Source organism: Pteronotus mesoamericanus, unplaced genomic scaffold (genome assembly GCF_021234165.1).
Source record: "Pteronotus mesoamericanus isolate MK-2021 breed Mesoamerican mustached bat unplaced genomic scaffold, CSHL_Meso_final scaffold_85, whole genome shotgun sequence".
Lineage (NCBI taxonomy): Eukaryota > Metazoa > Chordata > Mammalia > Chiroptera > Mormoopidae > Pteronotus > Pteronotus mesoamericanus.
The window spans coordinates 68,344,385-68,359,925 of record NW_026555329.1 but is presented as its reverse complement, the minus strand read 5'-3'; the positions used below and the strand labels follow the sequence as shown (position 1 = coordinate 68,359,925).

The window sequence follows — 15,541 nt, the reverse complement described above, 5'->3', positions numbered from 1 at the left end:
GGTGTTACGGTTAGTATCCCAGGCCTGGAATGCGCCTGTTTGCCTCCGTTTCCATCCTTCACATGTGATGAAGGCTAAGCTAAGGTATTTGGAGGAGAGGATACATTCCGGGCCAGACTCTCCCTGCTGTTATCTTTAGGTGTCCCTTCACTTTCACGAGGCAGAAGGGAATGGCTCCACATGGGCTCAGAGTACTTGCTTCGTTTCATTAACAAAGTTAGTGGAGAGAAAAAAAAATAAAAAAGACAACTAAGGGAGTTCTCTCTTTGGACTCTCAATTTACATTTTTTTCCTAGTGGATGGGCCCCGCATGCAGCCCACGTACATCAGATGGGATCAGCGGGAGAGAAGAAAGGCCACATCTTTCCCTGGTCTCGGCGTCATTGCTCTGTCTCTGCTATTGTTCCAAAATATAATGGGATTTGTTTGGCTGATTTATCCCGCATGCAGGCAACATTATCCAGACTCACACACGGCCCGAGGAGCAAGAGGGGAAGATGCACGGTAACGAGAGTGGGGCTAATAAAATTTATTCCCACTAACAAGGGAATGACCTACCCCATAATTCAGCCTGGCGAGCAGGGCCAGTGCTTCCCAGTGCCCGCCAGAAAACACACAAACTTAATCATTGCGGCATGCCCCACTCCAATTAGAGTGCCAGTGGCGGCTGAGGTTGTCTGCGAAGACTGGGAGGGGAGTGGGAGCTTGGGATTGATGGGCCATGTGGGATTTCTTTGCCCTTGACAGGTGGCCACGGGGGGGATCTCTGAAGTTAAGGTACCAAAGGAGAAGGGCAGCCCCCAAGTGGGTTTTGCTTGGTCCCATTCCCAATGCTGAGAAGCCTTCCCTGGTAGTTCCCCTGGATCCCGGTTTGGCTCTTGGACTAGTTCCAGCGTGGTGGCCGCCTGCAATACTGGGCCAGTGGAGTTGGGTTCCGATTCTCTTGCTTGGCCGGCCTATGGCACCGGTCATGGCGTCATGGCCCTCTCTGCTTGTCAGAGTGCGGAGTGCAGGGCTCTCTGTCACTGAGCGGACGAGGAGGAGGAGGCCATGGGGTCCAGCCCCGGATCCTGAGTTGGAGCTCCTTTCTGGCCGCCGTGCTCTGCAGCTCCAGGGCGGATGCCTCTCCATAGCTCGCTGGTGGTTACAGACAGGCCTGCAGAGAGTGGTTAGTTAATGCCCCTCTCTGGGGAAAACAGCTCAGATTAGTGGCATTAGTTTCCTATTAGAAGGGTGGCTTGTTACTGCAATGAGTAAAAGACCACTTAGCTATCTGGTGGGATTGGACAACAGACAGTTTCAAAACACATCGAAATACCAAAATGAGTATAAAAATAAGTGTTGCTTTTAGCAGATCACTTTCATTGTTCAATGGGTAGTTAAGTGCATTAATTCAATGGCTGCATGCCTCAGAATACACACACACACACTCACACACACACACACATACACACAGCTCCTAAAATACCATGACCTTCTACAGGTAGGTATAAACCACTTTTGAGATGCTTAGAAACAAGGTGCTTGACTCTTGAGAACATTGGTGTAGTTTGTTGGGTTGTTTTTCCAACCCTGAGGCATTTTTCACGAAGCTCCTCCAAAAAATGCGTTTGTCTAACTAGGTTATTGTGGCTGCGGTTTGCTGGCTTCCCCTCTCCTTGCACACATTTATTTTCCTGCAGCCTCATTGAAAAAGACACAATAAAGAATCCTGAGATAATGTGTTAGTGTTGAAGCGGACGAGGCCTCGTTCCCGCGTCCCTGGCTGTGCTCACAGTCGGGTGCAGGGCCAGCCTTCACCTGTTGCAGAACTTCCCTGCTCTCAGGAGAGTTTAACCTGTAGGGTCAGCCTGGGCCACAGGGAGGGGAGAGACTCATAAAAGGGAAAGGGACGTTTGTACACAGCAGTAAAGCCATTAGGGGGCTGTATAGTTTGATTGTATTTCTTTCTTTGTTCCAGAAACTAGCACTGAAGCACAAGGGACTGGTTTATGGAGTCAGAGGCTTTCTAAGGGGAGTAAACCCAGCCTGCTAGAGCCTCCTCCCCAAAGTATTTCTGCCCCTCTGAGGCCTCTTTCTGCTTACCTCCTCCCCCTCCGTCGGAGGGCACGGAGTCACCGTGGACAACAGACCCTGGTGCATTTATGAACACCTAGGGGTCAGGGGTCATGTTTGAGATACGACCCCAATAAGTGGGCGGCCTCTATCTTCCTGTACGGCAGAGCTTTACGGCGGGAGTCTGTGTACAGACGCGCGGTACTGCAGCCTATCTGATCCGTATCTCCCTTTAGAGAGAAATCCTACATGTGTAATTCCCCGATTCCCCATTTCCAGTGGAGGTCTGCTATGATCAGCTCCTGGGTGTATAGGCGTGTGTGTGTATGTACGTGTAATTAATTAATGGGAAGAAATTGAGGGCTGATGAGCATGAAGAATTCAAAGGCCTTCTCTCTCCCACGTCAGCAGGTGCCTCGTGGGCTTCCCTCCTCTTTTTCTCCTAACTTGTATTTCTTTTCAAAGCTTCAGCTCTTGCTTTCCTTTGGGACCAGGCAAGGAGGAAGCCCAGCTCTCCTCATTGCCTAAGGGCCTGCTCCGGAGGGGAGAGTTAGTGGGCCCTTCTAGAGGTCACAGAAGGTCAGAGCACTCACTGGGCTCTCCCCGGAACAGCTCGATCCCTGGGACTAGGCTTCCCTGATGTGCAATAGGTTTCTTTGGGCCCCCCCCCTTGCAACGCCAGCAGAATCCCCTTTGGAGATCAGGGGGGGATTTTTTCCCCTCTGGACTGGGAATTTGGGGTTCTGGTACCTACTTTCTGATAACGTGATTGGTCATGGGCTGGTGTGGGGGACATCATTTCACTCTCTAGTCCTCCATTTCCCCTCCTGTGAGATTCTAAGATCATGAGTCATTTTCCTTCTCCACAACAACACCACGTGTAAGAGAGTGGCCGTGTACTGTACTTGACAGAGAACCCCGAAGTGCGCCCAGGCAGCTCCGCTTCCGCAAAGCCCTGCTGTTTCCCCAGGCATTGGTGGCCGTGCCCTCAGTGCCCCCAGCACCGGGTTCATTACAAAAGTAGGGTGCGTGTGGCCCTGTCCGATCATGGCCAGGCCTGTCTCCCTGACTGGGGAGACGAGACAGGGGAAAAGGGGAGAAGCTGAAATATTGCATCTCTATATTGTTGGGTCCTTACCTACGGCTTGTGCTTAGTAGGTCCTTCCTAATCGTTTTAAGCACATTAATGAGTGAGGCACACTTAATAGTGTTCTTCATTTAGTGCCTTGGTTTCCTGTAATAGAAATAGCAGATCCAATAGTGTAATAGACCAAAAGTTTGATGGAAAAGGTTTAACCGAAAGCCCCACAGTGGGTGGGCTTGAGCCAATCTCTGATGTTCTTTTCCCCTGTCTAACGTGGCCTCCCAGCTTCGGGAGTGGGCATGGGGAGTGCTCAGGACTCTTGTGCATGGGACCAGAGGCTACTTTTGCATTCAAGGAGGGCAGGAGAACTGGCTTGCTCACAGATGGAAGGACTCCTCTGTGCTGGACCAGAAGCTGCCCGTGAGTAATGGGAGGACCAGGTCTGACCTTGAGTTTTCCGTTCAGGGCTCAGAGACTGCTGCTGCCGGCCTGGAACAGTTGGCAGCTGCCTCTTGGTTGGAGGAGTTGGCTGTGTGGTCTATACCTGTTGTCTCACCTGGTTGGCCTCCTGTGGATTAGTTTGGGATACTTATAAACAATGATGCCTGGGGTACGAGGGGCAGCCTGTGGCTGTGGGAGAGACTGTGTCCCAGAATTGAGCTAATTGGCCCACAGGGGGATGAACCCGGTGACCCCTGACTCATTAGCACTGCATTTGGGCCACTGAGCTCTGGCCTACTTCTGACCTTTCCATAATAAGGACTGAACACGGTTTTCTTCAAAGGCGGGGCAACCGAGGGTGGGCTCAAATAGCTCCACTGGGCAGGGGAGGAGCCATCAGGAGCCAGCCCAGGGGCTATGCTAGCGGGGGTGGGGGGTGATTTCAGGGTCAGGTCCCCACTCTGCCTCATCACCTTTGGCCTTCAGGATGGAGTGGCACAGTGTCAGGGACATGGTGGTTTCTTATGATTGAGTCATGAGGACATGGGGTCAGGAGATGAGGTAGAGGGCCTCCAAAGGAGACATCTCCATGGTCCTCGAGGCCTGTCTTCCTCTTCAGCCCTTCCCAAAGAGTCTCCGCAGAGGCCACCAGACCCTTTGGGGGTTCCTGGGTGGCCGCTCTGTCCCAGAGGCTGGGAGACGGCTGGAGGACGGCTGCTGGCAGCATTTCCGTGGAGATGACAGAGCTTTTCAGAGTGCTGGTCTCTTTGAGGAGTGGGAGCAATTTCCCTGTAATTGGTAAAGTAATCGTAACTGCTCTGTCATTTGTATGTAGCGACACATAATTACACAGCAACCTTTGCCGCCATGGGCAAGGGAAGCAGGGTGAGCTAACAGATCGTAATTCGGAGTGTCAGTGCTGGCTCCCCAGGCCACCTGCACCTACACCCTCAGGGAGGCCCTTGGGAGGCTGCCATGGGCCTCTCCACATCCTGGGCTGTGGGTTCTGCTCCAGAGTGGGAATGCTTGTCTCATGTCATTCTCTCCTTGGCATGGTCTACATGCCCTCCGCCAGGAAGGGACCTCCATGGTGAGGCAGGCCAGTGCATCGCAAACGTCCGCGGCAGAGGGGTCACCGGGAGGGTGTTAAGATGCAGATCTCGGAGCCTCACCCCAGATCCAGTAGGTCTGAGAGAGGCCTGAGAATTTGTGTTTCCAATGAATGGTGCTAAATCTTCAGGATCTTCAACCATTCGTTTGCTCTGCCCTTCAGCCTCATTGATCTGATAGATCTGCAGGAAGTTTCACCTTTGCTATTTCATCTTGATAACATTAGTTCCTTTCCTCTTGATAACACCTCTCTGAGGCAGATGCCATGAATTTCCCCAAAGAGGCTGAGACTCATCAAGGTTGTCTGAATTGTCTAAGGGGACAAACAGTAGTAAGCGTTAGTACTCCCATAGCACTTAGGAAGCGCCAGGCATTGTTCTGCTTGTACTAAATCAGTTAATTTCACAACAGTATATACTATTATTACTGTCCTCATTCTACCTATGAGAAACTGAGACACAGAGTTTAAATATAACTTGTCCAAGATCACACAGTAGTAAGTGGTGGAGCTGGGATTTAAACCTTGGCCTTCTGGTTCAAATCCCAAAGTGTTAGGCACTGTGAAGCTTAAGCTTCCATCCATCCATCCATCCATCCATCTATCCATCCATCCATCCATCCATCCATCCAACAATCCATCTAATGCATATGTCTTAATGTACTATGAACCTAGAACAAAGCTAAGGGTGCAAAGATGCATAAAACATGGTCCCATCCTTGAGCCCATGGTTCCTGGAATCCAGTGGTCACCAGTCTTCATTTATAACCCATATATTCCATGAGGACACTTGTGGAAAGCAGGTTTTGTACCTTCTGATTGGGATAGAGAGGACCCTGGAAGGTGTGGCCCTGTCAAAAGCTTCAGGATCTGCTCGCAGGGTTGCCCACGCAAGCATCACATATATTTCCATGCAACAGACCTTATTTTTTTCCCAGCTGAGAATAAATTTGCTCTCTAATAAGCAAACATAATGGTGGCAACAGCTCGTTCGTGTGTGTTCGTGGTGTGGTGGGAGGAAGGGCTGCGACCTGGGTCTGCAGGTGAGGCTGGCCTCCTGATTATAGCCGCGGTGAGTCCCTTCCTGAATCCTCACGCTGCTGTTCTAATCCTGCCGTTAATGGGGCCCAGGGGAGGGCTCGGCCAGGGCAGGAGTGGACGCTGTCCTCCCCCATCACCCAGGGTGCTCAGGAACCCACACTAGCCCTCAGGTGGCCAAGCCTTTCTCCAATTAGCCTTCCCTTCCAGAGCCCGCATGGCCCTGGCCCTGCCCCCCATTCCCTGGCCTCCCTGGGTCTGTGGGCCCCGTGGGGCCCTCTGGCTTCTCCGCCCGGAGCTGTAGTTGCCCTGTGGCTGCAGCTCTGATCACACCTGGCAGGCGTGCTTGTGGAGATCTGTGCTCTGGGCAGGGGGCATGCGGGGCCGCTTCCAGCAGCCGTTCTATCCCTGTTCGGGGCAGGATTTCCATCAGAAAAACTAACGTGAAACGTCACCTCACATTGATGAAATGCTTTCCTGTTTATCAGGTGTCTTCACACCTGTTATCTCACCTCAACCTCACAACGGTCCTTGTCTTGCTATTTGAAAGGCCAGGAAATTGAGGCTCAGAGACCAGGAGAAGCCTGTGCCTAGCTGTCTAGCTGAGAAGCGGCTGAGCTGCTATGTGAACCCCTGTCCTGTGTTTTTCCTGCTACCTCAGGGTTAAAACTCCCCCCTTCCCCATTGCCCCAGCTTTGAGGAAACAAAGAGTGAGCCCCCCCCCCACCATGCCACAGCCGGGTACCTCAGCATCCACGTCCACCTGGGCTGGTCCTGGTCAGAGGCTTCGGTCACCTCTTCACCACCTCGGGGCCCGCTCAGAGGCGCAGGGGAGCCTGGGGAAAAACTGTCATTGTCCCTGGAATGTACTCACCGCAGTAGAAGCCCCAGCTGCAGTCTTTTGGCGATGGCACCAGGAGGCAGGCCGCTGGGAGGGGATGGCTGTCAGCTACAGGTGAGGAGACTGGGACCTGGCTGCTGATGGAGCCTCAGATGGAGTTGTAACAAGCTGAAGATGTCAGAGCCCTGGCTGCCAGGCCACCAGGCTGAGCTGTCCTCTCTTCCTTCTGATGAAAACTTCCCTCCTCCGGCCCCTTTTCTGTGCCCTGGTGTCATAGCAGCAGGAACTCATGGGTCCCTGACTTTCTGTCTCTGAGCCACCAATGATTCAATGATGCAGTTGGTCAAATGCGTAACGCCTTCTTGTAGGTGATGGTTTATTTATTTGCCTGTCTTGCGCCCAGCCAAGGGGAAGAATGGTTTTCAGTAACTGACCACTCAGAAGTGCAATTCCGGGGACCGAGCGGCCTAAGCCTCCCCAGGCCAGCGAGACCTGTGTTCGTGCCGGGGTGGTGGGCGACTGAAACAGGGACTGCTTTGCTCCCTGCCTTGGTTTCCCCCTATGCAGAGTGGACAGTCAGTCCTTTAGCCTCATCTCCTTGGAAAATGGATCATAATGGGTAAGGCATGTTTGCTGGTGGCAGAGGTCCCTGCAGCCCAGGTGAGGGCTGAGAGAGTCAGGGACAAGCCCTCCTTAGGGACCAGAGGCAAGAACCCACAAGGCCACGAGCACGGCTACCACGCGCTCGGCTGCTCCTGGAACGCCTGACAGGTCACTGCGATTCCATCCAGCAAGGAGAGGCCACTGTCTCCCCTCTGCCCAGAATTTTCGTCCTCATTTCTGTCCATCCCCTTCACTTTCTACCACCTTTTTCTTCCCCCGTTTCCTCATTTTAGGGGAGAACCACAGAGATCAGACTAGACCTTGAAAGCTCCCTCCTAACCTGGATGTTTATAGTTGTTGTCGTTGTTATTTTTGGGGGGCGGGGAGAGGTTGTGTTTGGTCTGGGGCTGGTGGACCAGACCATGAAAGAGAGGCCAGAGGCAACAGAGGCTTGGAGCAGACGTCTGCTCTGCACGAAGCCTGCCCAGGCTAGCCCGACACCCACCCCCCAACCTCGCATCCCCTGCCCCTGGTCTGACTACCCCCCACCACAGTAAGAGGAAGGGGAGCGGTCCGAGAGAGGATTGCAATGCTCAGTACGTTGTCTTCCCTGAGATGGACAATGCCTGTCTCCTTCTCCTGGAGGGAGCCTGGGGCCCTCAGAGCCCCGAACAGCTCAGAGTTGGCCACTTTCATGCAGCCCCCTGGCCAGGCTCGCCTGCTGGTTCTCCAGATGCTGTTTCTTTGGCTGGATTGAAGCCTTTAAAAAAAGTGACACCTTGTATTTTATTTCACTCCTTTTTCTGAAGAGCCTGAAGGAAGTTTACAAGCATGAGCTCTATGGGTTTTATGGAAGCCCATCAAAAAGCAGGGGTTGTTTCCTTTATCTTTACGGAGTGGAAAATAAAAGTGCAGAAGATGGAATAACTCTTCTAAGACCACACAGTTCTTCCAAGAAGGAGGGGAAAATCCGGCGTAGGTTCGGAGAGCCCAGGAGAGGTCTACACCCCACCAAAGCTGCTTGCTGGGTAACCCTGGGACCTCATCAGCAGCCACAGTCAAGGTCCTCAGCGCTCTGCAGTAGGTCTGGACCCCCCGTGACCCTCTGCTCACGTGGGAACCTGGGGGCCTGGAATAGAACAGGGAGAAATCGAGCTGAAACACTGTGAGGGAAACCAGCCTGAAGCCTTTTCTTGTCAGTTCTCTGACTCCTGAAATTGCCCCAACTCAGAAGCTGGAGCTGGGATGGTGGGCACCACAGGGCATCGAGGGAACCTTCTCTTTAAGGAATGATAGTAGGTGCCCTGGTCTAAAACTGTTTAGGTAATGAAATATTTGGGAAAGGCTTAGATAATATTAAACATATTTATTCTTAAAAAGATTTCATGCCTTTCCTGTAACTAATAATTGTGAATCTCTTACATGGTGTTAGAATGTACTGTGTTTCCCAAAATTATTTGCCTGAGGAACCCTTTTATGGTAGAGCATCTTTGGAGGGCAGGGTCCCACAGAAGACCCTTTGGGAAGTGCTGGTGTAGCTACGACAAGGCCAGGCCTGCCCTGCTTTGCCATGCTCAAAAAGAACAGGGAGCCTGTGATTGGGCAGAGTGAGGCACCGCTGTGGCTGGTTGAGTTCATTCACAAACCTTCCATTCCTCCCGTTTCCCCTTTCCTGAGCCTCCTGTCTGTGCATGGCTCTGTCATGGCCCTGCCCTTCATGCGTTAATGTTTCCAGGTCTCCGTTCTATTGTACACTTGCGAGTCCTTCTCTGTGAGGGCTCTTTAACAGTGAGTACATGAGGAGACCACACCCCCCTGGCACCTGAGCAGAGCCATCAGGAGCCCATGCTCACAGGCGCTGGCCCAGTGCTTTCTGCTGTGAGTGTGGTGGTGACAATCTAAGCTACCAAGACAGCACCTGGAGTGGCTGTAGGAGGGGCAGAGAGACCATGGGGGTATGGTGAGAAGAGACTCTAGGAATATGTGCTTTTTAAATTTTTTGCCATGGTCCTGCAAACTATTTAGATAACTGTTGACATGTCACTTAGTTTCTCTGGAGCCGAATGTTTCATGTGAAAGAGATTTATACCATATCTAAGGATTCATCTAGCTCCCCAGTTCCCTGACTCAATACCTCAGTCAATCATCCCGATGCTCCCCACTAATTTTTCTTCTTTTTTATTTTCAGCTCTTAACCATTGATGATAACTTTTGTGGCCTGGATATGAATGCGCCCCTGGGTGTGTCCGAGATGGTACGTGGCATCCCTGTCTTCACAGAGGACAGGGACCGCATGACTTCTGTCATCGCGTATGTCTACAAGAATCACTCTCTGGCCTTCGTGGGCACCAAAAGTGGCAAGCTGAAAAAGGTAGGCATGAGGTGCAGTCATTTTGATTGTTGTGAAGACAGTCTGTCCCCACAGGATGGACAATGGCTTACGTTCTTTTGCTGTCTTGGGCCTGGTAGGCGAACGATACAGGTTGGGGTTAAGTAGACATGTTGCTGTTGAGGTTATGAGTGATAATCTCATCTTTCTCTGCCTTTGTACTTGGGTTTGTACTGGGGAATCACACTGGGGGAGTATGGATTCACCTCTTTCCGAAGGCTGGTGTGCCCATAGAGGTGTTACCCTAGCCTCACTAGGCCACCCGAAACGGTGTGCCCTCTGTAACTTGGGTTTGTGCCTAAGGCAAGAGCATTATTAGGCCTGGGTGGTTTGAAATGTGGACAGAGGCAATGGATGGGCCTTCTCCTCTTGCTTTCACCCTTCCGGCTTATCCATCCATCTGAAATCTATTCAGGAAAATGGAAGAAAGTGCAGGACCTACTGGAGTTGTTTTTGGGGCTAAGAGTCAAATTGTGGGATGAGAAACCTTGGATGCTGTGGTGTACATAGCGGTTGCTTAAGGTGGAGTGGAATGGTGTGATCTGGAGACATGGGCTTTCTTCCTCATTCTTCAGAAGGTTGCTGGTTTCAGGGGCACTGGGTGGCTTTGGCCCATCAGCAGTGGTGGGGGCACCTGCCTATCCAGGAGTATTATCTCGCCCAACTCTGCTCAGGCGTCTCATCTCAGTGAGTTGGAGCTGGCTCCATAGGGTGCCTTCCTTGCTTGGATGAAAAGCCTTTCTAAAACTGCAGGCAGTAGGCCCTGTTTTGTGTTGGCTGGTAATCGTATGTCAGTCTTGTCCTAGGGAAATACTGGCAACTCCATGTGGAGCTCCCGCTTGCCTTCTTTTGATTTCCATGGGAATTCTCTGGCCATTGTGTCATTTGGACTGATAAAGCCAGCACTGCCTGATCTGAGAGAGCCTTGATCCTTACCATTTTGTTGCTGTATTTCTGTGTACTAGCTCCAGAAGATCAAGGGGGAAATGTTCTCTGTTCACGTAGAAGGCCATGCCTACTCTCCGATCCTACTGTAAAACAGCCTGCTTCAGCAATCATTTCTCTCTTTAAATTGTACATGTCTGGGGAACAGGCAGTGGGTCTGGGGCGGGAGAGTGTGCAGGTGGGAGTCGGGGAACAGAGTGTGCGAGAGTTCAGGGGTGAGTATGGAGTAGTTAGGGGGGTTGGGTTTGGGAAGGGAAACAGTGTTGGTGAAATGCCATGGCGCTCTGCAAGGAGGGTGCAGGCAAAGCAGCCCGCATCTGGTATTGCTTCTGAAGAGGTAACACACGGCAAGTGTCAAATTAACAGATAATTTAACCATAGTCTATAGAGCTTTAAGAATTATATTTTGTTGCCCAGACTGATGGGGCTCAATTGGCTGGGCATTGTCCTGCAAAGCGAGGGGTTGCCAGTTCGGCTTATGGTCTGGGTACATGGCTGGGTTGCAGCCCCAGTCCCCGGTTGGGGCACGTGCAAGAGGCAACCAGTCAATGTCTCTCTCGTGCATTGATGTTTCTCTCCCTCTCTCCCTCCTTTCCCCTCTCTCTAAGAATAAATAAATTCAATCTTTTAAAAAAATTATATTTTGTAGTTCCCTGCCTTTCTGCAAAGAGTATATATTAAACACAATTGAACGTTTTCTTTCTGCATTGGTCCTTTTGTTGTTGATTACTCATGTATCGAGCTGAATTTCATGGACTCCCAGAAAATGTGCTGTGAGGTGTAGGTGTGTTGTTCCTGCACAACTCCTGTGTCCACTACAGCCTCCTGGGTGTTTCTGCTAACTCACATTGTTGCTCCTCACTTCCACTTGCTCTCAGGAATCCTGGTCATCTTTTCAGTGCTTTTCCTCCTCCTCCATCTGCAGCTCCAGCTTTCAGGAATCTAGGAAGACTTGCTGAAACTGTGTCTAGTGAGCCTTTGAATACACCAAGGTGGACCGCGCACAAGCTTCAGGCTGAGGGCCTTGGGGGCGTTTCCCTTGGTTGCTCATATGACTTCATTCTGTACCATGGTTCAGTGAGTTCAGTTTGCTGGAAAAGTGAATTCTGAATAGCAAAGGCATTCCCACATACAGTTCATACAGTGAACTCATACGATGCCATGTCTGTTGGCCTGCTTTACCTGACTCTATGGATTAACGTGTGGTATTGAGAATGAATGAGTGAGCAAGGCCATGTGGGGTGCTTTAGCTCTTTTCTCTGGTGAGCCCAATCTCAGTGAAATGGAGAAGTAACTTACTCCAAGTGTTCAAAGAATCTCACACCCCAAATTTCCTACCAGGTGCCAGAGGCTCATTTACTTGCTGGCAAGACCAAGTAGACTCTGTAGAAGGATTTTTTTTTTTTTTAACTATTGTCTGAGCTGCTGGAATATGGTATCAGTGAAATAACCATTGAGAGTTCAGTGCACATAAGAGAACAGACAGTTATTTTCTCTTGGAGGTAAAAACAAGACATGATTCCTGGCTGTGGCTGCATCATAAACCCAACAGAGTCAACTTGCAAATGTGTGCTGTTGGTCCGAGGATGGACTGAGGCCCACGGGGTCTGCCCACAGGGTCACCTCCAGGAGTCGGTCCCCTCGTGGGAGGTCAGAGTGGAGCACATCTCCACGGCTGTGGGCTAAGAACACCCCCCCGGGCCGGGGCAAGCAAAGTTCATGGAGACAACCCTCGTGGGGCCGGCCGCGGGCAGAGGCTCACCTTGAAGTGCCCCCAGCAGTCGGCCAGGCCAGCAATGACAGGCAACACCTGACCAGCCAGCTTTATAAATCATGGGCAGCATTTCCCATTTTCATTTTGGGGGGTTATATAAGAACAGTTCTGTTTTGGCCACCTGGGATATTACATTTAATTTCCAGAGCAGTGGTGGGACTGGGGAAGCAGGAACATTCGAGAGGTAAGAGCAGAGGGTCGTGGTCAGGGAGTGAGCCAGTGGCCCTCCTGGGGAGAGCCGGGCCCGTGGTGTGGCCACGCTTTCTGCTCCACAAGCTCAGAGTGGCAGCCTATTTAATAGATTTGCTGGAGCCCGGCTACCACTGCTGCAGACTCAGCAGAACCTGCCCGGGGGGACAGTCTGAGTTGGGAAAGGAAGGCTGGCCCGCCGCGTCTGTCGTTTGAAATAATAAAAAGCAAAACTGGCCGGTTTATTTATTTTTCCTAAACAATAGAATTTCCCACCACCCTTGCTTGCTACGCACCACTCCCCTTTCCTTAGAATAACTCTGTCTTGCTTTTCCCAGAGGTTATCGGGACCCTATTCGCCTCTTGGGCAGAGGCCCAGCCATGAAAGGCTTTGGGGCCGCAGGAGGATTTTGCAGGAAGTTTTGTGAGCTACTGAAAGCCAAGGCTGAGAATAATGGAAATCACACTGTAGCCGTAATTACAGAGTTGGCTTCTCGGAGCCCTGTAATAATCTCCTGTGTGTACAAAGGCCTTGTGGAGCTCTTTGCACTATGACAAGGGACTCGAGGTGGGGAGGGTAGGCGGAAGGGGGTTTGGGAGTTTGCGGAGAGGAAGGGAGTTTGCTGTGGGTTTCCAGGGTCCAGAAGCTGGACAGTAGCTGTTCATGGGCTGCCCTCAAATTACTGACTTTTTGTTTTGTTTGAAAGATATGGGTCACCGTCATTTGCAACCTTGCTCGTGATGACCACAATTTCACTCCTTTAGTGCACATATCACATGAGGCAGGGGGAAAGGAGGTGAAGAGAGTGCCAAGTTGGATGTCTTATGTTTTCTGGGAGGGTGTGTGTGTGCGTGTGTGTGTGTATATGTGTGTGTGTGTGTGTGTGTGTTACGGCTGGTATTGGCAGCCTTTCTCATGGTGTGTGGTAAAGGCATGTGCTGTTAAGAAATGTGGCATATAAATGCTACAGTCATCAGGTGGTGCCTGGGAACTTAGAAACAACTGACAGAGTGTTCCGATTCCAGTGACAGGTAAAAATCTAAAGCAAACACCATCCCATTGTGTTTTAGGGTGTCTGTATAAATCTGAAAGCCTTTGACCCAAGTTAGGGTAATGTGGTCAGTGGCCCCTCCTAAGGACAAGATCCTTTTGTGTATGTATTTCAGCTGGAATCCGCCCCTCCCTCTTTCTCTGCTTTTTGCTTTCCTGCCACTAAGTGATCATATTTTATGGCTGCTGTTCAGCAGTGAATTACTGCCTAACATTAGTGGGAGAGACTAATGCTCACAGTGAACCAAAACATCATAAACTTCCACTTGAGGTGTGATTGCCCCTTTCATTTTGTTATTGCATCTTCCCTGGGTGTTTTACAAGGTAAACCATTCGCAGCCAAGGGGCTGAGCACTCTGTGGATGTTGGTTAAGTGGCAGTCTGTCTGGTCCTGCTATTGGCTTCTGGCAGGATACGTACGGTGTGCGTGTGTCTGTGCACACCCCACAGCCTGCAGCCCCTCTTGGTGGGAACTGGGTGTGTGTCAGCATGGAGAGTCCATAGGAGTGGACAAGTCCCAAATCCTTCTTATTGGAAGTTGTCACGCAGATTAGTTCAATCTTGCTCGTTTATTTTCTTCTTGAGACTGCTTTGAAATTGATTTGCTTGTGTTCCTTAGTCTCTGAGCTTGGGTCCAGAAGGGGAAATGCAGCCAGAAGTGGGTTGGGGCAGTGGGAGACCTGCCTGCGGTTGCGTTATTCTGACCGTAAGTTCTCGTGAACAGACTTAGGTGCGCGCGCGCGCACACATGCAACCCTTGAATCACAGAACAATGTCAGATCAGAAATGGGCAGCCCCTGCTTTGTAACTTCCTCAATGTATCTCAGACTTTTCTGTAATATTCGCCTGGAAATTTGAAAGAATTTTAATATAAAGAAATTCATGCCGTGGAAAGTGCTCCAGATGGCTGGAGGCATCACGAAATCGATAGAGACACTGTTGGGCTTCAGCTTGCCTGGGAGCCCTGGGTATGGGGCTGAGGTTGAGTGTGTTTGGTGCAGCCTTTGGTCAGTTATCTCTGTTGTGTTATCAGTTTCTCCAAACAGAGCTGCCAGCCAGTTTGCGAGTGGTTTGATGCCTAAGGAGAAAGAAAAAGAAATATGGGCGAATGGGTTCTGAACAATTTTCATTATGGAAAAATCATCGTAGCGCTTTTGTTTGGTCATTTTTGTCCTGTTGTGTTTGCATCTCCTACCCCTGATTTGCAAGTATGAAGCCTGTTTGGAGCTTAACCTCTGGATTAAGCGAGGGGGAGGCTGATGCTGAGAGGCTGTGGACAGAAGACTGCCATAGATGTTGTACCAGGGGGCTGTTCTTCTTCCTCTGATCCCACAACTAAGCAGGGACAGGAGACGGTTGTTGTTATTAGCCCTGCAAGCCTGGGGATCCTGGCGCCTGGCCTTCCGAGCAGCTGAGCCTAATGTCAACCAGCCCACTTTTCACGGTCCTCCTCTCACCTCCTTTTCATCTCCTCTGCTGGGCTTTCAGACTTTTTGGTTGTGTTTACTTGGTAGGTAGATATGGAAAGCAGCTAAGCTGGTCCAAGTCCTCTTGGGCGTAGGTTACGTTCTCGGACAATATGAAGCCCCACTGGCTCTATTTTGTCCCTTTTTCTATTTTGAAGCCAGGCCCAACCACTGTCCCTGCATGTCTCTGGGGGTCCTCAGGTGGTCACTCAGAGCTGACCTGAGCAGGCATGGGGTGGGGAGGTCCTCTCAAGGTGGTTTTTGCTGCATCCCCTCTCAACGCTGCCTGAAGCCAGTCTCTGTGGCACAGACCCAGTCTCCTCCTGGTGTCCTCTTGAAACATGCCTTGAGGTCCCCAGAAAACACTGTCTTTATTTTTTAAATGATCACTGCAAGTGCACATGATTTAAGGAGATAGTTTTAAATGAGCTTTGCCAAGTCAAGATTTACTGATCCATGTGTGCCACTTTTTTGAATCATATGGACGTATATTTTTATATATATACATTTGTATCAAAATGGTCCTGATCATAAATTAAAATACAAAGACATTAACA

The 15,541-nt window shown here is 50.7% G+C and overlaps 1 protein-coding gene across 2 annotated transcripts in view; it reads left to right on the top strand.

Annotated features, from left to right (window-relative positions):
• The window catches only part of PLXNA4 (plexin A4), a 408,310-nt gene that overhangs the window by 71,968 nt on the left and 320,801 nt on the right, over positions 1-15,541 (top strand). The window contains exons 3-4 of one of the 2 annotated variants that reach the window (XM_054564674.1): positions 451-504; positions 9,359-9,541. In XM_054564674.1, coding sequence (XP_054420649.1) covers positions 451-504; positions 9,359-9,541 — 237 coding nt within the window. The remainder of the gene's footprint in view (positions 1-450; positions 505-9,358; positions 9,542-15,541) is intronic. The other variant, XM_054564675.1, reaches the window with a different exon arrangement.